The sequence below is a fragment of the Vespula vulgaris genome, chromosome 8, assembly GCF_905475345.1.
Source record: "Vespula vulgaris chromosome 8, iyVesVulg1.1, whole genome shotgun sequence".
In the NCBI taxonomy this organism is placed as follows: Eukaryota; Metazoa; Arthropoda; class Insecta; order Hymenoptera; family Vespidae; genus Vespula; species Vespula vulgaris.
Window position 1 is genome coordinate 262,828 of NC_066593.1, and position 27,173 is coordinate 290,000.

At 48.9% G+C, this 27,173-nt stretch overlaps 1 protein-coding gene across 6 annotated transcripts in view; it reads left to right on the top strand.

Annotated features, from left to right (window-relative positions):
• Window positions 1-2,165: 2,165 nt before the first annotated feature.
• LOC127065846 (protein grainyhead) overlaps window positions 2,166-27,173 on the top strand; it is a 62,358-nt gene continuing 37,350 nt past the window's right edge. For 2 of the 6 annotated variants that reach the window (XM_050998748.1, XM_050998754.1), the window contains exons 1-3: window positions 2,169-3,874; window positions 5,803-6,302; window positions 9,520-10,349. In XM_050998748.1, coding sequence (XP_050854705.1) covers window positions 6,240-6,302; window positions 9,520-10,349 — 893 coding nt within the window. In that variant the 5' untranslated portion in view covers window positions 2,169-3,874; window positions 5,803-6,239. Of the gene's footprint in view, window positions 3,875-5,299; window positions 5,523-5,802; window positions 6,303-9,519; window positions 10,350-27,173 lie in introns of all 6 variants that reach the window. The other 4 variants (XM_050998749.1, XM_050998752.1, XM_050998753.1 and 1 more) reach the window with 4 other exon arrangements.

Below are 27,173 nucleotides of genomic sequence, written 5' to 3' on the forward strand. Positions count from 1 at the left end.
TACGGGAGATAACGTCGCGAGGGAACTCTTTCGATACGTCGGAATGAAAAATCCCAAAAGACGAATTGTTTTCGATTATAATACGTCCTTGAACCATCACGGCTCCGCGTCGAAAAATCTTTTCGTTTAGAAAAGAATTTCAGTCGTTGCCTAAAGAGATGGAGAGAGATAAAGAGAGAGAGACGGAGAGAGAGCGAGAGAGAGAAGAGGTAAAAGAAAAAAATATAACGACTCACGGTCCCACCTCTTAGAAAACGTCGTTCTCTCTCTCTCTCTCTCTTTCTCTCGGTTCTTGATCCTCCCACGCACTTACGTGCAGCCACCCACGCGGTACATACGCGGTGCGACAATCGACGCGTTTCCCACGAAAAAGACGCGAGACAAACTCTCCTCGTTGATTCCTCAGGAAAAGAGAGTCGTCGTCGTCGATCGGAGTAGTAGCTATCCGTCGCACGCACACGACGAATCTTCTCTCTCGTTGGAAAACATCTCTTTTCTGGAGCGTGTGTTAACCGAGCCCAACTTCAAATACGATCTTTGAATGCTTCCCTGAACAGGGGCGCATCGCACGAAGCCGCCCGAGGCTATCTTCTCTCGCTGGGTGCCCATTTTTCACGAGTCTCTCTCTTTCTCTCTCTTTCCTTCTTTCTCAGTCCCTCTCTATCTTCCTCTCTTTTTTCCTCTTTTAATTCCATCTCCTCCTTTTTCTCCTTTTAATTTCTCTCTTCGTGCACAAGCAGCCTTCCTTCCTTTGGCATCTCTCTCTCTCTCTCTCTCTCTCTGTCTCTCTTTCTCTCCTTCTCACGAAAGATTCACGCACTCCTTCTACCTTTCTCTCTACCCTCCCACCCCTCGAGCTCTTCTCTCGAGTGCTTCGATCCAAGCCCATCTCCCCTTCCTTTTCTCTCTTTCTCTCTCTCCCTCTCCCTCTCCCTCTCTCTCTCTCTCTCTCTTCTTTCGTCGTAGCGGCGTCTACAACGGCAGCAACAGCAGCAGCAGCAACGACAACAGCCTCCTTCGGCCTCCTCCTCTCCCACCCTCCACAGCCACCGCGTCCACGCAGGCCTCTATTTTCAGGTGTGCGTCCAGTGTGTGAGAAAGGGGGAGAGAATCGTTCGTGTGGATACGGGTCCATCGATGAGTCCGTATCCCCTTTGCGTTTCTTCTTCTTCTCTTTTCGGTCAACGAGAAAGAAAGAGATAGAGAGAGAAAGATAGATAGAAACTGAGGGCCGAAAGACGTTGAGAAAAGAGTAGAATCGTTCTTCGAGTATGGGTATTTGTTTCTTGGTTCTCCTCGAATCCTCCTCCCATAGTCTTTTCCCTGTTCGCAGGTGTCCTTTTTGTAGGCGTTCGGTAAGAAGAAAGAACCTCGCGAGCGAATGTCGTTGTACCAAAGTCATCGGAAATACGAATACTCTACGATTTTCCTTCTTGAAATCGATTGTTCCCGTCGAATCGACATTGTCTCGAAAATAAAATTGCTCGTAGGAAAAGATGGACGGAATATATTACGAAGCGTACTTTTCTCTCATTTTCTCATAATCTTTTTCCACGGTGGTGGAGCAAAGAGAAACGGAGAAGATAAACGAGATGGAAAGAAAGCAAGATTGAGAGAAAGAGAAAGAGACGGAGAAAGAAATATATGTACATGGCTAAGCGACACGATAACGTTCGCCAGTGTGCGCGCGCGCTCATATCCGTCTCTTCGTCCGCCTTGTGGTTCCTCCGGCCAGGTATCCTTCTCAAGGTGGCGATGCGATGTATAAGTAGGAATAGAAGGCAGAGAGAGAGAGAGAGAGAGATAGGGAAAGGGCGGAAGGGAGGGAGGAACGTAGAAGACACGATAATGCCGGGTGGCCGGAGCCTCGGCCGCTCGACTACCTCGTCGATGACTCGATGCTCTGTTTGTACCTGCGCAGGTCGACGCAGCGATGCGCTCTCTCTCTCTTTCTCCTCTTGGTCGAGCGAACGCTTCTCTTTGCTGGTTCCTCTCTTTCTCTCTTCGTCTCTCGCGTACGCGTCTCGACTACCTGCGCGTCGGACTCTCTCTTCGTTCCACCACTCCATCGACTTGGCTTCTCTCTCGATCGGACTCGTTGGTCCAGCTCCTTCTCTCTCTCTCTCTCTCTCTCTCTCTCTGTTACACACACTCGCTCGGAAGGAGGTAAGACGTGGAAGAGGGAGACGTAGAAGGGATGCCAAAGAAAAAGGAAATGTAAGAGAGAAGAGGACAGATCGGCGAAGAGCCCTCGGGCCTTGTCTTTCTCTATCTCTCTTTCTCTCTCTCTCTCTCCGTTTTACTTCTCGGTCCCACAGTCGGGGACCATCGCGGTGGAGTGGGAGGATGGAGCAATGTCGGTGCTCGCGAAGGAGAGATAGAGATATGTCGGTAGAGCGAGAGGGAGAGAGAGAAAGAAAGATGGAGGCGTCGTAGGGTGAACAGGTAAGGCAGTGTGCGTGTAAGCGGGAAAGAGGGAAAAAGGAGAGAGAAGGAGAAGGAGACGAGGATACGCGAGGAGGAGAGGGAACGCGCTCGAGATCGGTGGATTTCGAAGGAGCGAGCGAAAGGGAAGACCGTGGTGGAAAGGTGGGAGAGAGAAAGCGAGAGCGTGTGTGTAAGCGAGGGCGAGGAGAGAGGGGAAGGCGAGGAGACACGGAGCTAAGAGCGGGATGCTGGGAGGCGGCGGTGGCGGCGGCCATGTTGCCGTATCCCGAGAGAAGAGAGAACGATCCGAGAGAGCACCGTGAGGCTGCTTCGTTTGTTGCTTGCAGCGGCGGTCCAAACTTTAAGAAGTTTAATTCTCTTTTGTACGAACGATCGTCTTTGCCAGTGCGTCGTGTCAAAAGTACGAGTATTCCGCGATTCGTATCGTCGTCGCCGTCTCCGTCGCCGTTGCCGTTGCCGTTGCCGTTGCCGTCGCCGTCCTCTTCGCCGTCCTCTTCGTCGTCCCCTTCGCAGTACTTCTCGTCGCGGCTTCGTCGTTACTCGTCGTACGCATCTTTAGATCAACGCGGTTTCGACGACGACGACGACGACGACGACGCGTGTGCCTCCTGTGCTTCTTACGTCTTCTCGTGTTCCTCGTGCTCCTGGCATGTCTCCTATACTCGAGGAGATGACGGAATAATTCGCGGGAGAACTCTTCTTCCAGCGAAGCGCGAGAAAACGCAAAAAGTGCGCGACCGAGAGAAAGGATTCTCCGAACGGTGATCCGAAAAGAGAAAACGAATAAAAGAGGATAGGTGACGCTATGACGTGCGACAAGTGAAATTCGTGAATCGTTCGAATTCGAGCCGAAAGAAAGACCAGAAGAGGAAGAAGAAACGGAAGAAGAAGAAGAAGAAGAAGAGATCGAAACTATCTTATCCCTCTTTCGTTCTTTCGTCCGTGTACGCGAAAAGGGTCACCCTCCGACGGGATGCCCTATCTCGAAAGAAAGGGCCTTCGATAGGACGACGTTTCCATCGCACTAGCGAATTCGCGAGAGAGAAGACGACGCCGATGGAGACTATCATCCGCTGAGATGTGATCCAGAATACCGCAGGGACGCTCGGTAGTTTGTAGTTGGTCCCCCGTTCCCCTTTTACCGTCCTCTCACCCCACCACCTACGCGACTTATCACCTACTACCTCGCGCTCTCTTTCCCTCTCTCCCTCTCTCTCTCTCTTTCTATCTATCTATCTACCTCCATCTATCTCTCTCCCTTCTTCCCATCTTTTTATCTTTCCATTCTTCCTTCAGCCTCCTCCTCCCCCTTTACGTCTACAATCGTTCGTAATCGTAACCTCACCGATGCCACAACGTTCGACGAACGCGCTCGAATTCGTGACGCCGGTTCGTCTCCCGCCTCTTCTAAATGCACCTTGAACGAGTGAGTATTCGCCGAAACGTTCCCTTTATCCTATCATTTCTCCGTCTCTCTCTCTCTCTCTCTCTTCTCCCCCTTCCTCCCTCCCGGCGCTTTCGTTCGTGGCATATCGTAGACGGCGTTGCGCAAGTGGACCGCTCTTTCGGAGCCTCTCTTCTGAGTCGGATGGAAGTTACCTGCGCGATGACGTGCAGGTGACGCGGAGGTCACCTGTCGGTAGACAGGTAGATATTCCGAGAAGGTTGCCGAGGAGAATCGTATCGTTAAAATCCTTTTCATGTTGGATTACTCCGGCATAGGTTGCGTTAAACGTCAGGAAATTCAATATCCGATGTTGTTGACGATCTTATTCCAGCGAGCAAGTGTCACGAGATGCCTCGCGAAAGGAGCAGCGTTTACGGCTTTATTTTCACGAGATCTAAAAGAAGGCAAATAAAGATTTTGACTCGAACGATTCGACGAAGAGACACGACGCGTATTGATTTTCTCTTTCCATTTCGTTTCGGCGAGCAACGAACTCGGAGAAGGAAGGAGAGAGGGCTGTTTGGGAAGCTTCTCGAACGGTCCACTGTGTCTCTTCCCTCTCTCGTCTCCTCGCTCGTCTCCTCCGTCTTCCTACGCGAACAAGTGCTAATCGCTTAACCCATCGTCCGCGTTCTTTCGGACGACGAACCGCGAGTCGAACGACGAAAGAGTCATTCGAGCTGCCTAAACTTGTCACTAATTCTCACTTTCGAAGCACTGAACAGGACACGTATATACGTATGTACCTAGGTGCGTCTACAACGAGCACGAAGGAAAATCTAACGCACGATCTCCCTACCCAAAGACAAAACTCGCAAACGTCGTCGACTTTGCGATCGTGCGTTCGTATCGTCGCGTGTCATGTAGAGCCGTATTGTCGCAGTACTCGTCGAGGAGTATCATCCTCTTTGTACTACCAGGACGGCGTCCTCTGTCTCCGGAGGTAGCGTCCACTGACGCGAAGCGAGGGCGTACAGGTACTTGAAATACAAACGGACCCACGGAGGTGGGTCCAATCTGATCCAGAGTTCTCTTTGAGAATCAGGTTAGACCGGCCGAACCTGCTCCTCTGGCTTCTCGTCTCTGGTCCGCGGTTGTATACCGGCCCCATGTAGCTACTCCTTCTCCCCGGTCGCCCCAATCTCCTTCTTCCGCGTAGTAGGTAGGCACCTACCTACCTACCTACCTACCTACCTACCTACTTTCCGCTCTTCTCTCTCTCTCTCTCTCTCTCTCTCTTGACGCATCGTTTATAAGGAATTTGCACAAGAGAGTAAACGCTAACGAAGAAGAAAAAGATTACTTGCTTTAAACGGAGAACGAATGAGAGAAAAGTAGAGAGAGAGAGAGATAGAAAGCTTCCTCGTTACATCTATTATTACACCTGTCTATTCGTCGGAGCAGCGCCCGCAAGCTGAATTCCAGTTTTGCGCGCTCGCCCTCCTCCAACGTCGAGCAACGGGAGCACGTGGAAGTGTAGTAGATGGAGGTGGACGAGCCGGAGAAGAGCGAACTGACTGGTTTTACCAACTTCCACCTGGTCGGGAGACGTCGAAGACGTAGAATTCGTGGTGTCTGACTGGTTTGGTCAGCATCCAAGGATTCTTGTCTGGCATTCACGTGATAGGTGAATAATGTCGAACCCGCTCCTCTGGATTCTTACTTCCTATCAGCTGTTACCCACTCGAACGCGTACCATCCTTTTACTTTCTTTCACCCTTTTCTCTCCTCTTCTCGTTTTGCATCGACGACTGTGTATTCTAAGGTCACCGCAAAGTCGATCCTTTAAACGTTTAGCCTTAATAACGTTCGATCGAATAGAAATAAACGCACAGGGAATACTGCCGTCTCGAGGAAGGACGCACGTATACGCACGCTTGATGTTTTTTTTTTATTTTTATTTCCAGATCCCAACCGCCCGAGCCTCTTCTTCTTCTTCTTCTTCTTCTTCTACTACCACTACTGCTACTACTACTACTGCTACTACTGCTGCTACTACTGTTACTACTGCTGCTACCACTACCACTACACTGCTACACTACTACTACTACTACTACTACTACTACTACTACTACTACTACTACTAACGACGTGCCATATACACATAGCAACCTGTGATACGCTATCTCATGCCAAGAAGTACTCCTACCGGTAGACGTACGTAGATATCTAGTCGAAGATTAGCCGGAATCGCGACTAGAGGAAAACGGACGAGGAGAGGAAGAAGAAGAGGGAAGACGATCGAGACGCTTTCGATAGCGAAGGGCAGAAGAAGATCGGATCGGAGAACATATAGGACGTCACGATACGACGAGGAAGAAGAATCAGAGGAGAGTGCGGGAGAATGTCCACGTGCACCGACGAAGGTGACACCGCACCCCTGCACATGCAGGAGGCTCTGTCTCCGGTTAGTCTTCGCATCCTCTACCGTCCACATTTTTTCCACATTTTTTTCTCGTTCCGATTTCGCATCCATCGTCGCGTGTCGTAACTCTATAAAAGTGCAACTGGCTATGTACGTACGTTAAAGGCCATTGAACCCGTTAACGACAGCTAAGGGTATATCATCGGTCTGTCCCTTGGGATTCCCGTTGGATTCACGGTACGCAATCATACTTCAGGGTCGTTCGTTCGTTCGTTTCTTCGTTCGTTCGTTCGTTCGTTCGTTCGTTCGTTCGTCCGTCCGTCCGTCCGTCCGTCCGTCCGCCCGTCCGGGGGTCATCCCTTGACCTCCCTCCATTTTCTCTTTCCGAGTCCGTACCACCCGTTGAGCAAAATAACGAGTATAGCCGACCGCAAGATTATTGCCAGTTGTGTTGTTCCGCTCGGAACAGAACTTCTGGAACGACCCTGAGATGCCAAGATGGTACGAGTAACGTACGAGTCTGCGCGAGGACCAAAGATCCTCTCACCGAGCGTCTCTCCGCTTACGGACGTTTGATCGACGCCCGAATCTCTTTGGTCGTTCGCATTTTCCATTTCCGTATCTACGTAGCGCGTCGTTCTTATGTCGATAAAAAAAAAAAAAGAAAAAAAAAGAAAAAAGAACAGAAAACATCGCCGTAAAACGAGCAAGAAACCGGTGGTCGTACGACGAACTCGCTCATTTTCATACGCGTCGCTTACTTTCATAATCGTAAAAAAAGAGGAAAAACGACGCAAAAAAATTTGTCTCCGTTTGTGACCTATCGATCGAACGATCGCCGAGCGTTTAAGATCGAATCGTGTTAAGGACGAACATTTTTTGTTGTCGAGACTAAAAGGATGACGCGCTCGTAGGAAAATCGCGCGCGGATGATCGCGCTCGCTTACGTGATCGGCTTTAGAAACGCTCTTTATAGAGAAAAGAAAATGAAAAAAAAGGAAGAGCGTTCATTAACGAGCCTTCGACGCGTTGAGATCGACGCGATTAGAACATCTCGCGCGATTATTTCTAAACGTGCGTAGCGTACGAACCGTATTATAAATCAGTGGTTTTCAAACGCGTCTTTGAAAAATGTCACGCCGATCTATCCGGACGTTTAATAACGATCGATGCCTTCGTTCCACGATAAGTAAATATTTATTTGAGTACGTTTAGTAAACGATAGCGCTTCGTTTCTTTCCACCTCGTTTATATCGATCGTTTCTACGCGCACTCTTGGAAAGGATCTCCCGGAGAGAACTTGAAAACCACTGCCATAAATGCATCTCGTTTTATATTATTAACTTCTATTACCGGTGGACGAACGCGCCGGAGAAGGATCGTTAGAGTACGAGGTACGTAGTCGCATTGTGCGCCTCGTCTCGCGTCGTCTCGAACGCCAGTTTGACTTTTTTACGCTCGAGCAAGAGAGTAGAATAAAGTAAGGAAGGATGGAAGGATGGGAAGAGGGGAGGGAAGAGAGATAGATAGATAGAGAGATAGATAGAGAGAGAGAGAGAGAGAGAGAGAGAGAGAGAAGGGAGCGTAATGACTATTTGGCGTTGGGAGCGGAGCGACCAACAAGAAAGAAATAGCGGAGACAGAACGGAGAACATCCGGCGAACATCCGGGAAACATCCCTCTCGTAGAAGCTCGCACGAACGAAAGAAAAGCTTCTTAACGATTCCACGTATCTCGGTCCCCTCTTCTTCGAGCATAGCCACGCGTTGTTTCACGCAGCTGCGTACGTTCTCGATCGGTAAGGATCGCACGTATGGAAGAAACTAGACGAGAGGAGCCCGGAGCTAGGAGCGAGGAGGTATCTCTCGCGATATCTCCCTCTCTCTTTCGAGAGTTTTCTCTCTCTCTCTCTCTCTCTCGCGCGCGCGCAGAGCTCTCCGCTCGGCAGGCCAATTAGCCGTTATTACGAAAAAGTTTTTGCCTCTCGAGGGAAACTCTTCTCTCTCTTCTTAGTTCGTTGCTTCGATCGACCGTTCCGTATCCGAATTTCCTGTCGAATGAGTTTCGTTGTCGGTATCGACTTTGCAGGATCGTTTGATTTATCGATCGGTTGACTCTCGACCTTTGGCGATTCGAAACCGTGCGTCATACTTTCTCGGCTCGCCCGTTAAGGGTTAAAAAATGTTAAACGAGATCAGAGTCCCGTGGCGAGAATCGCATTCGATGTAGGTGAACGAAACGGAAGCGCAGCAGGTACCGCGAAACGGCGTTTCGTATCGAACGAGTAACGAGAGCCACCTCCGCACGCGCACGCACGCATAAAACGCGTCATAAAAATTGAACGCGAGTCCGGTTCTTCCGACGCGAAGTGGACTCTCCTTGGGTCCGAGGAAAAGGATGAGGAGAGGGAGGGAGAGTCGCGTTGAATTTCAAAGTCAAGGCCGCGCATTGGATTTAGATCGGAGAATAATTAAAAGCGCGCGGAGAGATCTTTCTTCGTATCTTGAAATTCAGAGACGACCGTAAAGAAAATTTATCCGGCAATCGACGTCCACTTTCGAGCGGATGATTCGCAATATCGTTAATTAGCTTAATGGACGTGGTGGGAGGTACGTAGATACGTAAGATACTTAATAACGCTATCGCGCTTCTCTCCCTCGACGCGGAGATACAAAGTCGATGGACGAGGGAATCTCGAACGTTCTTTATTTAGCGAAAAGAGGAGATAAGATCTGAGTAGCTAGACCGGTGAACGGCCAACTCGAGTCTTCGCCTCGAGTCATCGGCTCGATACCGCGCGATCGTTTGATCTTTCGTGCGTATTAGAGGAACCGACTGGAACTATTAATTATTATTACTGGAAGATGAGTTACGAGTGGAAAGGTAATGAGACGCGTTTCGGACTCGCGTCGCGTTCGACGTTATTAATATAATTTCTATCGGGCCGGTACGGTAAGACGTACGCGAGTACGCGTCATTAGCATTCGCGAAACGTTAAACGAGAGGGGTTGTACGAGAGGCGAACACCTACGCGCGTACGAGGCTTCGAAGGTATAAATCGTATGAACCGTACGTCGCGTGTCGTAACGCGCCGATTAATAAATTTTCCTTTTCCTCGGTAATTAGCTCGGATCTTTATCGCGGCGTCCAATCGCGTCGAACGAGATACGCGTACGGGCGCGACAAGGGACGGATACACGATTTTCCGATGCTCTTTGACGAGTTACGTCCAATCCTCCGTGTGTGCGTATGTGTCCAGGTGCAGGAGGGACCCGTGTCGCCGGCATCCTCTTCCCTAAGCAATCAAAATCAAAACGAGAACGATCAACAAGTCTTACTGGCGACGATGCAGCCGGTGAACGTGTTGGACCTACACGAACCTCCGGCCGTGCATCCGCTCCATCCGAAGTACCATCATCACCATCACCACCGTCACCACCATCACCACCACCACCATCATCAGCAGCAGCAACAGCAGCAGCAGCAGCAGCAGCAGCAGCAGCAACACGGTATCAGCGGAGATCCGGAGGACGTGCAGCAACGCGGTGCGAACGGGCCGGAGGATCCGGACGGTCGGGTGACGCCGGGAACCGAAACGACTGCTGGAAATCCGACGTTGGCCGTCGGCGAGCACAAGATGATCGATTTGATCTACAACGACGGGCAAAAGACGGTGATGTACACCCACGACAAGGAGATCATATACGAGAACGAGGCCGATCGAGTTCAAGTGGTCGAGTACCCGCCACCCCCGCCGTCGCCACCCTCGCCCTCGCCGCCCTCGGTCGTCAGCAGAACCGGGCTCCTACCGCCGACCTGCGTGGCACCGAGAACGGGGGCTGGCGCGACCGCGGCGGCTCTTCACCTTCATCACTACCCTCAATTGCAGCTCCAACACGAGGACGAGTTACCGAGCGTTCGGCACACCGTAACTGCCACCGCGCCGAATTGCGGAACCGCCACCACCACCACGACCGTCCTCGTCCTTTCGGAGCTCGTTGCCGCCGATCCAGCAGCCGGTGCTGCCGCCGCCGCCGCTCAGCAGCTCACGCTCACGGCCGCGGCCGCGGCAGCTTCTCTTCGGGCTGGGTGAGTTCGATTTATTTTTCAAAGACCGATCGTAAATCTCCTCGGTTCGTCCTTTGGAATAATTAACAGCTTCGTTTAGATGCCGCGACGAAGAGACCGGCCGAGAGTCTCGAAAGGTCGAAGCATAAAAACGGAAGAAGGAGGAAAATGTCAGCGTGCGAGAGCGAACGCGAACGGCGGAGCGTCGAGCCGTCAGTGTACTCGAGTTGCGTTCTTCGCCGGCGTAGCGCCACGGATCTCGTCCGAGGCGAAAGTTGTAATCATGGACTTTTACGAGGCCTTCCGAATAAGCCGACGATAGGCTTATAAAGACGGCTATCGAGTTTCAATTGTTTCACCGGCAGGGCGGCGAGGGCGCGTCGCGTAGATCGCGTGCGATCTCTCCGCAGTCGATTTCCCGAAAAACCACGAAGAAATAGTTTAATTGAGAGAACGTGGACGGAGGAGGGGAGAGGAGGAGGAAGGAAAAGGCGTAAGCGAGTCGACGGTAGCAAAGTTCGACGGCATGCTGGCGCGATGTAATAAAAAATCTCAGGGACACGCCGAAAGATAGGCGTAGAACGTTACGTTGCATCGAGCGCTGCCGGGCACTGTTATCGGCCGCGTGTATCGGTTTGTCGACCAATTAAAAATGATCGTGCACACCTACTCGCGTGCGCGCGTGGTCCAGCGACTGCCGCGTCGGCAGTCTGCGCGGATAAGTCACGTTGCTACGCAGAATTTATTATTACCGCGCTCGTCTATACTGCACTCGTGCGTGCATACTCTGGTAGGTACATGTGTAAGACCGCTAATGCGCGCACGTACACACGTACGTACATACGCGACTGACTTTTTCGCGTATTGCCTTTCTTCGTGCTTGTACACACCTATCTATAGGAGAATCGAGGAGAATATAGCCGAGCCAATAACCATTAACCACGCACGCACTCTTGTCCGTTTCTTCTTTCTCTCTCTCTCTCTCTCTCTTTGTTTGAAACCTGGCTCGATCGCGCCACCTTGCTCTTTTGCAATAAATAAAAATGAACGGCAATTAATCGGCCGCGAGATATGCGCGCGAATGCTCGAGGAGACCTTGGGAGCCACGAAAACAAGCAAGCTCTGGAGCTCATTCTTTCGTCCTCTTTTCGCCTCTCTCTCTCTCTCTCTCTCTCTCGCACGCAGATCCTTTATAAAGTAGATGTTTGCGTAGTCGCTGCATCTCGCCCATCCAAACTTCTTCCAAGTCAAACTTTAGATTCGTCTCTTCTTTTTATCTCCCTCGTTCCTCGCATGGTCGTCGGGAGGAATAAACCTTCTCGAGATCATTCGAGCGGATTGGTCCACCTTAAGTCGAAAGATATCTCGAGCCTCGGATGGCTTCTCGTAAAAGACGTGCAAACGTCGACGCGAGGAACTTGGTGCGTGCTTAAGCCTTGGAATAAGTAGCTTAACGATGATTTCACTTTTTTCTTCTTTCGGGACGAAAGAGACGCCGAGGAATCGGGGAGAACCGCGATCGAGGTCAATTTTAATAATCCGATGTCCATCGAACACGTTTCACAGAAGCGCACAAACTTGAACTTAATCGTTTCGCTATCATTTCCGTCCATCCAGAGAAATACTATTCGTGCTCGTATTTCATCGAGAATACTCCCCTCCCTCCCCCTCCTGTATCCCCGTTCTCGATCGATTCTAGCCAATTCAATCGATTTGTCTCGCCACAAATCACTTTCCCCATCGATATTACATTGTCAGATCGCGTTCGCGCGTCTCTCTAACAACAGGCTCGAACCTTCTTTTTCGAGACTCACGAAGCGTACCGGTAAGCGTAATGGTAATCGTTTAATGACGTAGGCTCGAATCGCTCGGAGGATCGCCAGCACGTAATCTATGTTAATGCCGCGAAGGTGGGTGAGCTTTCTCTCTCTCTCTCTTTCGTTACGTGGGCATAATGATAGTGTTTTTCTGTACAACGCTCTTTGTATCGCGAAACTCTCGTACGTTCGACTTTTTAACGGATTGCCCATCCGAGCGTATTTTCTTCGAGGCGTTCCCGTACACGATATCGACGTCGAATCCAATCGACTGTTATTTTTATTAACACCCTGCCGCGATTTGGACTACGTTCGAAGTAAGCTCGATCGATCGAAATACAGTAGGATAAGTAGCACGACACAAAGAAAATATTTCTTCCGACATATGAGAGAGAATTTTGGATTACCAGAGGCACGATCCGTATGCCCACCAAATTGCAGTAATGATGGTGCACCGACGTAAAAACCGTTTCGTTCGTGGAAAGCAAAATGTAAGCCAGGGTTATCATCTCTCTCTCTCTCTTTCTTTGGCTCGCTGGTTCTTGGACGTTGTCGTATCCGCACTCGCTTCTTGTCCGACTCGAAGGTGCCTTTGATCCTTTCGCGTTTTCCCTGCTTCGTGCCTACCCGCTATCGCTGTCGCTCTTATAGCGCGTGTATACACGTAGGTATACGCCGCTCGACTTCTTCCTTCTTCCCTGTTACTTCTGACAGCCGCGTGCATCGGATCAGAGTATAGAGAAATAAAAAGATAATCGATCTTAATTTCTTTCTATTTTTTGTTTTCTTTTTTGCTTTCTTTTCGTCTATGAGAGGAAAGTCGTTATATCTCTTATGGAAAGATATCGTGCGAGGACAAGGAAGATTAATTCGTACTACTCAACGACTAATACGCTAATCGTATCGATTTACGGACCATCGATCGGACACGTTATACGAGCAAATTATTACGTAGGCTGCGCTCTCGCCACGAGACCTCGGAAATGGTATTAACGGGAGGGATTAAACATCGATAGCGTTCGTTCGTTCCTTCTCTCTATCTCTCTCTCTCTCTCTCTCTCTCTCTCTCGAACGGCACGTTTTACACGTCGACAGCAACGGTGGTAGCGCGGAGCGTCGATCGAAAGGTCAACCGCATAAGGATATTAGAAAAGTGTCATTTTTCTTTAATTGACACTTTATTACTTGCCTGCGGATTATTATTTTGCGGGAGGTTGCAATCTGAAACATAGAAATCCTTCTCGCGAGTCGCGATTTCGTAATTTACATTGGCTTTTTATTTCTTTTTTTCTACATGCCTCTCTCTTTCTCTCTTCTTTCTTTGACGCACACTGACGAGTAAGCGATATATATATAAATAGAGAGAGAGAGAGAGAGAAAGGAAGAGAGAGGCAGAACGAATAAATAGAGTCCCGTAAGACATCGATAGAAAATATGGCAAGCGCGACGACGTTAGCCAGACATGTCAGTAGTAAAACCACGCGAACGTTTAACGCCTGGAGTATCGTAATCAGTCAGAAATGGAAATTGATCGCGGATAAAAAGAAATTCTGTTTATACTCGCAAGTGTATCTACTTATGCTACTTACCTACGGTTGCCACATGAAAAGAGAAAAAGAAAATAGTTAAATAATATCTAAAGATAGGTACGAACGGCGGAAACTTTTTCGTTACTCCGACAACGAAGGTGTTATCGCGGAATTCATCGTAACGATATTCAACCGGTATAATTATCATATTGATAATTATTCGAGCAGCATTAACGGTGAAAGCGCGTATGATCGTAAATTAATTCCAATCAGACTTTTCGAAATTAGAAAGAATTTTATCTTCAACGTTATCCTTCTAACTCGCTTGCGAGCGATATAAAATATTAGGACTCGATATCGTCGTTTACTATTTCTCTTTCTCTCTCTCTTTCTCTTTCTCTCTTCGGAACTAACGAATGAAAGTGGAGATTCGTATTGCGCATGCGCGTGCGTATGCGTAAACGAATGCGTAGGTGAGGAAGTAAGATATAAGGTAAGACGATAGGTGGACGAGGGGTATACGCGTGCGTGTATCCACACGCAAGATGAGCGTGTACGTAGACGTAACGAAGGAACGGAAGAAGGAGAGAAAGATGAGAGAGGTGGGGAGCAGGAAAGAAGAGAAGAGAGGAGGAGGAGGTGGGCGCAGGAGTTCTGCGAGGAGTAGGAGATGAGGATGTAGAGAGCAAGATGGCCGCCACGGTCCAGTCTTCTACGGGGAAAATCGTTGGACCTCCGCGTCGTCCGTCTCTCCTTTTAATTCCCACTGCTCTCCCTTCTCCGCGCGCGAGCTCTCCCTTCCTCTCTTGCCCCTCTCTCTCTCTCTCTCTCTCTCTCTCTCTCTCTGTCCTCCTCGCATCTCTCGCCGTCGTCGTCTCTTCTCTTTCGCCTCGTGCGTATATACATATATATATATATACATCTCTCTCTTCCTCCTCATATTCTCTTCATCTCCTTACGTCGCTCGTTCGATTCCTCTTTTTCTCGTTCTCTTTCTCTTTCTCTTCCTCTCTTGCTTTCTCGTTATTCCTCGATCCTTCCTCCATCTCTTCCACCTCTACTCTTGTCGATCGCCATGATACCACGTGATCGGCGAACGTTAGGCACTTTATGGGAGCGTCTACCCAGAAAACCGGCGCAAAATCGACGATCCGTACGTTTATCGAATTACGATACGGTGTCTCCTGCCGGATGGCTTCTCTTTCTCTTTATTCTCTCTTTCTGCCAATAGTAATATATCCTCCCCACTTTCTTTTTCTCTCACTTACGCTCGCAGGTTCCGTCTTTTTTTTCATTTCGATGGAAAATACCCGACTATCTTCGTCCCAGGTCCGCTCTAGAGCGCAACGTTCGAGGCAGAGAAAGGATTTCCTCTTTCGAAATTTTATTGGCACGAAATCAAAAGTAGCTTTAGGGACGATACGAATGTGATCAAATATATAGATATTATAAAAATCAAATGCAAAGCGATTCAACATGGGCCGTTAACTCTGCACCGGATGTCGATAAAGAATGATAAGAAGAGGTAATTAGCGCGGGCTCTTCGCGATCAAGCTAGATATTAATTAAAAGGGGGAATCGATAAAAGTCAGACGGTGAACGTATCGACTCACCGCTACCACCAGATTTCTCGATCTTACGAAAGTCTCGTGAATTCTTAATAGATTTCTACGAACCGTCTCGTTATCGTGCACGTCGCTCCGTATAATTGAGCGCCTCCGTGTTACTTTACATCGAGAAAACGAAACACGTCGCGCGGCGTGAACAACGAGATACCATCGAGATTTCGATCGGATTAACTGGCTTATCGATCGCCGATCGATCAAGAATATCCCTCTTGGTTCGACGCGTCATCGAGAGCGAGAGAGGGAGAGAGAACGATTTTATTTCAAACGGCAGATAGGTATGCGCAAACGGACCGATTGAATTTCTAAAGAAAATGAAAGAAAATGAAAAACATGGTAAATAGGACGTACGAAAGAGAAATTGTGGTAGGACGGAGGACGTGGACAAGAGTGCGCGTCGATAAGTCGTAGATCCTGTTATTAATTCGTACAATTTCGTTCGTCGATTCATGCAGCGGAAGGAATAATTACGGTCGGCTTGACTCGCGCGCCGATTTATCTAGGAACGCGATCGGCCGTACCATAGTCGCAGCGGCAGCCGCGTGATCTATTTTCTTCTTTTATTTCTCTCTCTCTCTCTCTCTTTCTCCCTCTTTTTTCTCTCATTCGCTCGATAAGCCTGGAAACGTACGAGCTCGCGCTTAAACCCCGCCTGTCTCGGTCAGATACGCTCGCGTAATAACACCCTTTAGCGCGCACACACGCGTACGCACACGCTCGCTTGAGATAAGATCGAGCAAGGAGTGGACGAAATCCAATAAGTGATTTCGCGCCAACAAAACCGACCCGGAACGAATTTTCCCTCGTTCGCGAGTTTGACCGACGACTATCTTTTTTCTTTCCTCTCTTTTCAAGACTTTCGAAATGTTTCCATGAATACACGTAAAATTGAACACGCTTTTTCCTCCGAGATCAAGATTTTTCCTGTCCCGTTGAGGACAAGGAACGGCGAGAGCGATCGTTTGAAAGATTTCACGGATGACTCAGGAACGAGGGAGAAAGAGAAAGAGAACGAGAAGGAGGCGAAAGGTATAGTAAGTAGACGGGCACGAGTAGTCGACGGCAACTGTGAGTTAATGATCAGCGAAAAGGGTCGTGCTAGTACAGCTTGGCGGTGCTGTTACTACTGGAACGAAACGGATGGTAGGAAGACGGAGTGGAGAGAAAGAGAAAGACGGAGAGTCGTGTGCAGAACAAGTGCAGGCCTGGTCTCGGCGGCTGCAGGCGGGCAGACAGGTTGTCCAGATTCCACGGAAGGTCGTTTGCTTTGCTTACCGCGGGTCGCGAGAGAGAAGCAGACTCGAACGCGCCACTTTGGACCTCGACCGTACTTATTGTTAGACGGGAAGGAGAGAGAGAGAGAGAGAGAGAGAGAGAAAAGACAGTCCAGCAACGAGCAAGAGACAACGATTTGTTGTATCCTTTTTCTCTCAATCGCGGTTCTTTCGAACGTCGAATTTTTACGAATACTTAGCAGTTAACGCGAGCTTCGTCTATGAAGAAAAAGCAAGAGAAGGAAAGAAGAAGAAGGAGACGGATACACGTTTACCGGATAGAGTCGAGCGTCGTCTTAGAAGCGGAGAAAATTCGAATCGACGTGGGTTTTCTCGCTTGTCGGAGAGAGCTCCTTTATTATGCGCGAGATTCGCGTCTATATAGGTAAGCATTATGCGAGCACGCTTTCTTGAACGAGTTTGTGTGGCTCGATGCGTGAGTGTACGCCCTGTATCCGTTTCTTTCTCTCTCTCTCTCTCTCTCTCTCTCTCTCTCTCTCCTCTATCTATTCATACCCGAGGAGCTCTTGGGTGTGTTACTACCTCGCCTCCTGCCGATCACCCACAGGAATTCTTTGCTCCGACTAGGAATCTCTTCTCGGCTTCCTTGATAGTCACGAGGCGACTCACCTTCGAGTTATCGTTCGTTTCTAAGAAACAATTTAAACGTTCCAACCGACGAGAATATCGTTGGAACATTCGCTCCTCGTCTCTTTCTTTCGATTCCTTTCGTATACTTTCTCGAAACTCGATCGGACTGGCCCGAGAAGAGAGATGATCACGAAGCGTATAAAAGACACCTGTAGCGAAAGCGAGAACCATGGAGGTCACGCTCGCGTGATCCTCTCTCGGTTAAAAGAGAAGTCCATTTACTTCGTATTCATACTCGCTCCTCGGATACGGATTCTCGAATGCAAAAGAGGAAATGAAAAATGAAATGAAAAAATGAAGAGAGAAGAGAGGGCGCAGCTGTTTGGCCAAATCCTTGCGTCTCTCCCTCTCTCTCTCTCTCTCCCTCTCCCGTTCTCCATCTTTCTTTTCGTGAGCGACAAGCTCGAAGCGAGGACAATCGGTCGGAATTAGAGAGCTTTGTGCTACCTTTTATACATTGTGTCCGCGCACTTACTCTCCGCGAGTATAGCGAGTATCCACGTACGTACGAGTATTGCGTTGCGAGGGATTGGGAGGGAGGGGGAGAGAGAGAGAGAGCTTACACGCTCGTCGACCGCCGGCTCACACCCTCGGACGACGTGCAAGCAGCTGTTTTTCTTACGTCACCGTGAGGAATGCCTTTTGATTTACGACGCTATCTCTCTCCTTCTCTCCGAGAGACGCATATATAAACGCACTCACTCAACAGGTCGCGACAATCGCGATCTCGCACTCGGCACGAGATGAAAGAGGGGCGTGGAGAAATTCTTTTCTTCCTTTACTTTGTCCTCGGATACTCCTTCCTCGTCGTGCTCATCGACCTTACTCTTAACGGAATTTCGATCGGCGCATGTCCCGGGATTAATCGCGACATCGAGAGAACGAGCCTCGTGAATATATTTCATACGAATAAGATTACAGATCGGAGAGATGAGTATCGTTTAGAAATCACACGAGAAATCGAACGTGCTAATTAATTTTATGGGCAATTTGCGTGCTTTATCTCGAATCGAAACGTCGGAGAATCGATCGATTTCGTTTAACTCGCACGAATACGGAGTTGGGCTAACGATCGGCATCGTGTACGTTTCGACGATTTTCCACTATCTTTCGAATATCTCGGGATAATAATCTTGATTACTGGCGGCCCTTCACTCGCGATTCTCCGGGCGATCGTCCGATGATTTCAGGATATTACACGTAACGTCGTCGTGACACGCGCGCGCGAACGTTCTGGACTTTCTTTCCTCTATCCGTGACGATTTATGCAACGAGAAAAGTTGCTCCCTCGAGCCGTCTATCGGTTATTATTACAATTTCTCCGTCGAACCGTCCAAAGATGTAATCTCAAACCATTAGAAGTAAGTTCGTCGGACATTTGGATGATATAACTAATCGTCCCCCGATGATATAACTATCGCATTTGTTAATCCTAGAAAATCACGTAAGAGAGTGGGAGAGAGAGATATAAGGAAGCGAAGCTTCTCGTTGATTTATCCATCATCGATTTATCGACTCAATTACTTTCTCGAAATGTTTACGAAGGATTGCTGCCGAACGAGGAGTATTCCAATTATCTTTCTGGGCCATCCAAAGCGTCTTGATCGTGGCTCTCTTTCTTCGATGTATACATATATATACATATAAATATCCCTTCCTCTCTCTCTCTCTCTCTCTATGATCGAGGTCGATCGTCCTCGCGATCTGCAACGTCCTCCTCGGGAACACATTCGACCCGCCTCCGGGTATCTCGAAGCAGGCACACACACGCATACCTCCCATAGGTCGGTGGTGCGCTTGTCGCGAGACGAAAGGAAGCATAACCGAAGAGCTAAATCCATCTATCCTGACGGAGCGCCATGTGTGTAGAGGGAGAGCAAAAGTAGGGATGGGTACTCGTCGTTGGGTACGAGCAAAGTAGTCGTCGTTCGTGCGTGTTCGTCCACCGAGAGAGAGAGAGAGAGAGGCAGAGAGAGATAGTAGAACGGAGACAGGGCGTGGTTCAGCCTTGCTCTTACTTATAATTATATTTATTCGCGCAACGCATGTACCTACCTATAGCCATTGATATACGATCGCAGCGAGGTCTCGGCTTACACGCCACGCACTGGCAGCGCTTCGGAAGCGGTTCAGAAGCGGTTCAGAAGCGGGCTCCTGCATCTACCTCGAACGTAGCTCGTCTTACTTTCTTCGTCTTACCTTGTACGCGAATCTTCTTCTTCGTTTGAATCCTTCGAAACTTTTTCATTCTTTCGAGAAAAGAAAGAGATTCTCGTTTTTCTTCGTCGTGGTCGTGCGTAGTAATCGTATCGCGGTTCATATAGAATACAGAAAGGAAGAGGGAGAGAGAGAGAGAGAGAGAAAAAGTGGAAGGGTCGTAAAAAGGTACCGAGAAAAGGGTGAAGGCAAAGGAGGAAAGGGGCTAGATATCTCCGAGTACATTGACCACAGGGTATTGCCATCGTTCCAGGTGGCACTCATATACAAATTATGGTAATGACCGATCGATTTCCTTCCTAGCTCATCGTTCCTCTTTCTACTCTTTTTCTCTCCTCCGTTCGTCCTTGTTCCTTTTGTCGAGCGTCTTCTACCCTTGCGCCTCTCTCTCTCTCTCTCTCTCTCTGTTCTTTCACCCTCTTTCAGGTTCAATTGGTCATACCTCCGACCTTTACCGTCTCGCGAAACCTTTGATATTTTGATCCATCGAGAAAGACGATACGCGAGTGCCAGCGGTCACGGGTTGCGTCTTCCTTTCTTCGCGTCTTCTTTCCTCGCCGTCTATGGAAGTTTTTGCCGTCGAAGGAGCAAAGAAATCTACTAAAATCGCCGAGAACGACCCTGCAATAAGGAACTCCCTGCCGGAAGCCGTAATTTGCCATCGATCAATTTCACGCATCGAACTTTTCATCTCGCAATTAGCGAGACTCTTTTTCGAAGCGACTTCCCTGACAACGTCGAACGGCTGTGGCGATTACGTGAACGTTATCGCTCGTCGAACGAAGGTGCCTACTTTTTGCTCTCTTTGCTTTTTCCGTCCCCTTCTCGCAGCATCGCGCGTCTCGTCCTTTCTACCCGGAGCGATCTACGTCTAGGAGAGACGGATGTCGCACTCGTTCAGGAGGCCTTTCGTTCCGTCGTCCTCGTCGTCGATGACTTCCGCATGATCCGAAGCCGGCCGGTTACCTTTGATATTTTAATCCGTCGCTCGACTCTAATACGTGACGCGAAGCCTTAAAACGCCGTAAACGCATGCTCTCCCTCCCTCTCTCCTTTTTTCCTTTCTTCCATTCTTCCATTCTTCCCTTCTTCCTTTCTTCCTTCGGTCCCCCCTTTCTTTCTTTTCCAATTCTCTTCGCCTCGATACAAGCGACCATTCGTTTTGTCTCTGGCGCACGTTTAGCCGCTAGACTCGCTCCTACCGTAAATACGTACTAACGATAAAAAGTGATAAAAAGATATCCATACTTATCCGTTTTCAAGGAGAGAAAACGATGGACGCCTTCTCATCGATGACTTCCTTCGAGAAACTTTATTCCGATCATCAAGGAGATTATAAACGCCATTACAATGTTAATTAAATATAGCTTTCATTAAACGTCAACGCGTTCGTCCTTATCGCCGTGGAATCCAAAGATTACTGCAGGCCTCGAGGCCTCTCTCCCTCTCTCTCGAACGAACGAACGAACGAACGAACGAACGAACGAAGGGAGCAGCTCGCGAAACGGCATTTAGTATGAGATATTCGGCTCGTTAAGATGGAAACTGGGTAGGAAAATAAATTACAGAATCCGAAAGATACTGCGGATCGAATCCTTCTCTCTTCCCCCGTTTCTCACGCACGCACGCGCAAACGCGCGAGTGTTGGAATACGTACACTGCCGTGAGATTCCTTAATGAGAGTGGGGTTTCGATGGCGGAGCCGATTGCAAGAGTGTCCGCCGACCGATGTAGTATTCTTGGACAAATGTCACCAAAGTTCCCTCCTTCTCTCGCCCTCTTTCCTCTTTCTTTCTCGCAGAGCCGAGTCCCTGGGTACGCGAAATGATTCGCGTGTTGCCGCGATAACGGCTCTCTCTCCGAGATCGAGTTTGTCCGCGCGAGAGAGCGCGTCGGAGTGCGTTTTCTAAAAGGCTCTCGAAACGTCGCCGGTGCGCGTATCTCTGCTTTTTTCTCGTTCCACCAGGACTGCGCTTTCGAGCGGTCGCACGTGCGAGCCCGGTGCATTGTTTTTGCCATCGAACGTGCCCGCCGAACGTGCACGCGCAACCTTTTCGCTAATCGATGAAATATTTTTCCGGCACGTTCGAGCAAATCGACGTCCGTATGACGAAGTTACGTTCTTATTAAAATGCGTGCCGTTCGATCGTACGTTAAATAACTTTTTATCCTCGTCCAAGCGTTCATTCACGCGCGATCTCTCTTTCTCGCAGCGCACCGATTAGATTGGCATTGCATCGATCGGGCCGATATACGCGACGGAAAACTTGCGAAATCTATCGTGAACAGCACTTTCTGCCCATTTTCTTTCTTTTTCTCTTTCAGCGAGGCGCGTAACGAACGTTCGGTCGGCTCTCTCCGGCAATTTTCTTTGTTGTTAGAACGAGCGAGAAAAATAGCTGACGAAATTAATAACGATTTGCTTGGTCGATACGACGTGGAAGGACGCGAGACGTCGAACGTTTCTCGGGCAACGAAACGAAAGGCGTAGAGCGCGTTCGTCGCCGGTACGAAAGAAAGAAGAAAAAAGGAAAAAGAAAAAAGGAAAAAGAGAGAGGACGAAGGAGCGCAGGCGGCAGATATTTAAAGGGCAAGGACGCTCGAACGAATTTATCGCGATCTCCGATCGCTCGAACGAGCGCCGTATAAGCTCTCGAGTTATATCGCGATAATCGCGAAATTGGAGCAGATTTCCTCGTTGGTTATCGAATCGATTATCGAGCCTTTTATCTCTTCAAATGCAAAGGTGACGTCTTCGACTCCTCGCGAGGATTCGACGAGGGATGAAAATTTCACCGACCACGCGCCGCCGCGCGTCCTGTTTCCTCGGGAGTAACGACTTTTTAGGAAAAATTATTGCGCTCGTTAACGACTTATTAATAATTTCATTGGTGCGTTTGCCTCCACGCTTGCCATTCCGAGAAACTGACTCGTTGTTATAAAGGATGCGTTCGTAGGGACGTGAGTCGGAGTATTCGCGGCAATACCGGTCGTAAGTATTTACTTGCGTACAGGAGTGCGAGACTCGCTTTTAATTTCCACCTTCCCCGTCCCTCTCCCTTTTCTTTCCGATCGTCGCTGTAAAATTTTTACTGTTGCGATAATTCAGATCGACCGTAACTGTATCGTATGAAAATAACTGTGGTTTATTATCATTTAAAACCCTCGAACTAAGGCCTTTTAACGAGCCACGTATATTTACGATCAATAGAATTTTATGCCCATTGACTTACGCGCCGATGTCCCTCTTCTTCTCTCTGTTTATTATACTATATGCGCGTACAGATTCGGATTTAGAATTTTCGTAAGAAATTTCGAGGATCGCTCGAGTCGTCGATCGTCAAAGGCATTCCACCGATAAAATCTAAATAATTCGAGATCCGAGACGTAACGTCGCGGTCACGAAATAATCCTGCGCTACTAGTGAGAAACAAGGATCGATAGAGATCGCCATACCCGTTCGTTTTCGTCCTTCTCCCCGGCCTGATTAAAGGCTTATCTACGCCGTACGTACGTACGTATCTACTTACGTACGCACGCCGCCGACGTACGTTACTCGCAATTGGCGAGATCGCCAGAGATATCCAGAATGAAATCATTTCGAAAGGAACGTATTGCTCCGATAATCCTCGTCCTGTTTCAGCGCGAGACGGAGACCATGGGGTTTTAACGGCTATCTTTCGGAGGATAAAATCGATCACGCTCGCTCGTATTCGTGAATCAGCGACTTTTTCCTACGGAATCGTCGGGTTTTACACGAAGATCTCACGGAGGTGTTCTCGGCAACGAAATACGAGGATCTTCTCGATCGTCTCGAAGCGACGTCGTCGACGATCAGAGTCCGCCTCTCGCGGCGTTACTCGAGTCGTCGATCGTTATGCGAATCCGGGTATAGCACGAAGTCGTGAAGATTAAAACGGGGCGCTAAATTTTCGTCGCGACGCAGGTGATTGCGTAGTTATGGCTTGTACTACTTTAGCGTAGAAACGTGTCGTAACGTCTGACCAAATTTGTACGACTTCGTCGCAGAGTCGCGAACCGTGGCCGCGTCGACGTTAGGAGGGTAATTAGCCCGATCGGCGCGAGAAGAAAAAAGACACGACGTTTTCCTGGGTGATATCGCGCGTGGTGATACTAGTGGGTGTCTCGGGCCGTTATAAAAATGCATCGATCACGGTTGTCGAGGCGCTTATCGAGCCGTTAGTCCCGACACGTCGTTCTCGCGTGAGAAGTTGCCACGCCAGTCAACACCGAATAGTCTCGTTCGTTTCTCTTGGCGTCGTCGACGAAGCTGCCGGTAGTGAGAGTTTCGAATCTCGCGTCGCGCTACCACTTTGCTCCTTTCCCGGGAATCCGCGTCTCGCGTGCCTTCGGAAAGCTCCTCCGATAAAAGTCGTTTCAATTCGAACGCTCGCCGACTTTTCGACACGCCGAATATGTTTTGTAACAAGCACCTGCAACGAGTTTAGAACGGAATTTATTTCGAGCACCTGGCGGAAAGCTACGTTTTCCAACGACTTCGAAAGTTGACTCCGGTCGACTTGGAAAGTTCTCGTCCGAATTAATTTGACCACCGATCGCCCGTTATTATCGCTCGGAAATTTATTAATGATAAATGTATCGGACAATAATCAATGAATTTACGCGCGGGACTGTAATTTCTCGAGCGAACGCTTTTCCGTCGCGCTATCTAGAACCGAATCTAAGGTTCGATTCAACTCGTACACTTCCTTATCGAATCGTAGTTTAGATCCCGGGAGAGATGAATCGAGAGAAATATCTCTCTCGAGCCGCTCAATTTCTTTTCAACGCGAGAAACTATTGATTTATCGGCCGACTTGTTCGATCGAACTTTGTATACATTTCTCAGAGAGTCGCGATAAATGTTTTATAATCGTAAATAAGCGCGGTCGACGTTTATTCGTCGACCTCGTCCGCTCTCCTCCGCTCTGGCGGTTCTCGCTCGACCGTCGTCGTGGCGACCAACGTGACGACGGAAACTTCTTTGTCGCGACGAACGAGGCATAGACGAGAAAGAAATGCGAAGAAAAGGGGAAAACAATGGAAGAAAGAGAAAGAGAAAATGAAAGAGGAAGACGGATATAATAAAGTCGGTCGAACGATAAAAGCGAATAACAAAACTGCTGGCGTTCCTGTCGCTGCACACGCGAGGAACATAAAAGTGCATAAGCAATTACGCGTGATTAACTGCGCAATTAAATTAAAGTTCAGCCGTATACGGTCGCGCCTTTAATTTGTTGCACGCACGATCCATGCGGACTCCCCTCCTCCTCTCTCTCTCCCTTACACCCTCCTTCCGTGGAAACCATTCGAACGTGACAAAGAAGATAAAAATTAGCGAACGCGCGGAGTCGCGTGGGTGCGTCTCGGATATCTCTGCTCGCATGCACTCGTAATAAGACCCGATAGAAGACTCGAACGACTATTCGTACGTGTACGTATATATCCACACGCATATATACTGTACGTTTAGAAACATATACGCGTGTGCGAGCGAGAAATTAAAAACATCGATGAAGATCGCTCGAAGCTGTTGATTCGACATCGTATAAAGAGATTTTTTTCTTTTCGGAGAAACGAGAAAGAGAAAAGAGGGAGGAAAGCAGCAATAAAAGAGCTCGCTCTCCGAGTTTACTGTCACGGTAGACACCGTGACGAGTGAGACGGCGCGGCGAGGGAAGACCCGTTCGGCCGCGCGGCCCTATCCGCGGTAGATCTCTCTTTCCTCGGATACGAAACGACACCGCGGTGCCCTTTTTATTTACAACGACGATGACAAACGCAACTACGATTCACGGTTATGTGCGTAGCTCGAGGAGGCGAGAGAGAGAGAGTACGTCGTTTTGACGGAGCGCGATAAGAATTCGAAAAAAGAACCGATAAATCGTACAAGACGAGAACCTCGTCATCGTCGTCTCTTCGACGTCCAGTCCTTCTGCTTTTGATTTTTTCCGGCGCTTTATGAAATATTCTTTCGTAAAAGAAGGAGGTACCGCTGCTCCGCTTTTATATCTCTTCTACGTGATCTACTATTTATGCCACGGCATTCCTCGTCGACTGTCGGTGATATTACCGAGTCGCTTCACTTACCAAACTTGGAGTACGCCTATCCCGCGCCGGTATCCTTCAATGGTTACTTTGTTTTCGGCTACGTATCGAGAAGTAGATAGACGGGGATAAAGATATGAAAAATGTTTATTTTCAAGATGCAATTTCTCGCTGACAATCGTCGTGAGACAGTGATATAGCGAATCCGTAAGTGTGCATAATGGCTCGCAAATGGTTCGAGTGTAGCGTCGTAGTCGGACCTTCCACTTAATAAATCCACGTCGAAACCACGGGACATCGTCGAGGAACGTTAAATGATAAAGCGTAAAAATGGCCGATACATCGATCGAACGACGCGAGCACGCGTATTTTCATCTCCCTTCGTCGACAGTGCGATCCCTCCGGGATCGTCTTGTACTCTCAAAAGTGGAAGATGACGCGCGTCGATTAATAGATTCGATTCGTTAACGAAACTGGTTCGGATCGCGACGTTTTATCGAACCAACGCGTCGTTTCTTTCTCTTCCTTATTTTTCCTTTTTTCGTTCCTCGCTAGAGACGAGAGAGAGAGAGAGAGAGAGAGAGAGAGAGAGAGAGAGAGAGGAAGAAAAGAAAGGCGGAGATCGCCGCTGGAGCTCTCGATCGGCCTCGTTATAGTCGTCGAGATCGACGCTTGAAATCATTTATGGCCGTTGGCATCGCGCGTGCGACCAAGATGGAAAAATACTTGGACCGGCGCGGCCGTGCGATGGCCAGCGGGACGATCCGGTCGAGAAACTATTCTCTCCCTCTCTCTCTCTCTCATCTCTCTTCCTATGCGAGAGCTCTCGGAGAAGTTTGGCGCGACTTCGTTAAAATAGTCAACGGAGAGAACGCCCTGGAGTCGCAAAGTGAAACTCGACGCATAGCCAGCCAACTCGAGCGAGCTCGCACGCGACCGGGATTCGCGTCGATCCATCAGAAAAACGACGAAACTCGAGCGATCGAGAAACATGGATCCGCGTTTTCCACGCCCCGAGCCTCTTCCTCTCTCGCATCGGTGAATTCATTATCCTGGAATATCGCCGAGGAGAAAGAGAAACCGTCCCTCCTTGGGATACACCTAGCTGGAAATCTGTGGAAATCCGAGATATCGATCGCTCGCGATATCTTTCCTTATTCGAACTCTTATTTTCAGCGATAAATCAACAACAATTTTTCATCCGATCGGCCGACCACGTGCCCTTGTACAAGGAGCGTGGCACGTAGTACTCGAGTACGTAAGATCGGAAAACGGGAGTAGCTCGTCGGACGAGTCGACCCAGTCCAGTTGCAAATGGTTAGAAAGATTAAGTCCGGTACCGTTGAAAGTATAAATTTGGAATCCTCGACCTCTGTTGGAAGCGGCCCCATTAAAATAACTAACGGTGATATCGCGGTGAAACTTGAAACGAGTTTCCACCGATATATATACATATCTGCGTACGTATAGGTAGATGTATATATATATATTTGTGTGCGCGCGCGCGTATGCACGTACGTACATATATACGAGGGAAATAGGGAGAGAAAGAAGAAAGAAGAGAAAAGAAAAAGAATAGAGAGAGAGGAGAGAGAGAGAGAGGCCGACGAGGAAGGGAGGAGGGATATTTTCCATGCCCGGAGGTCCGTCGCAAAACGATCGA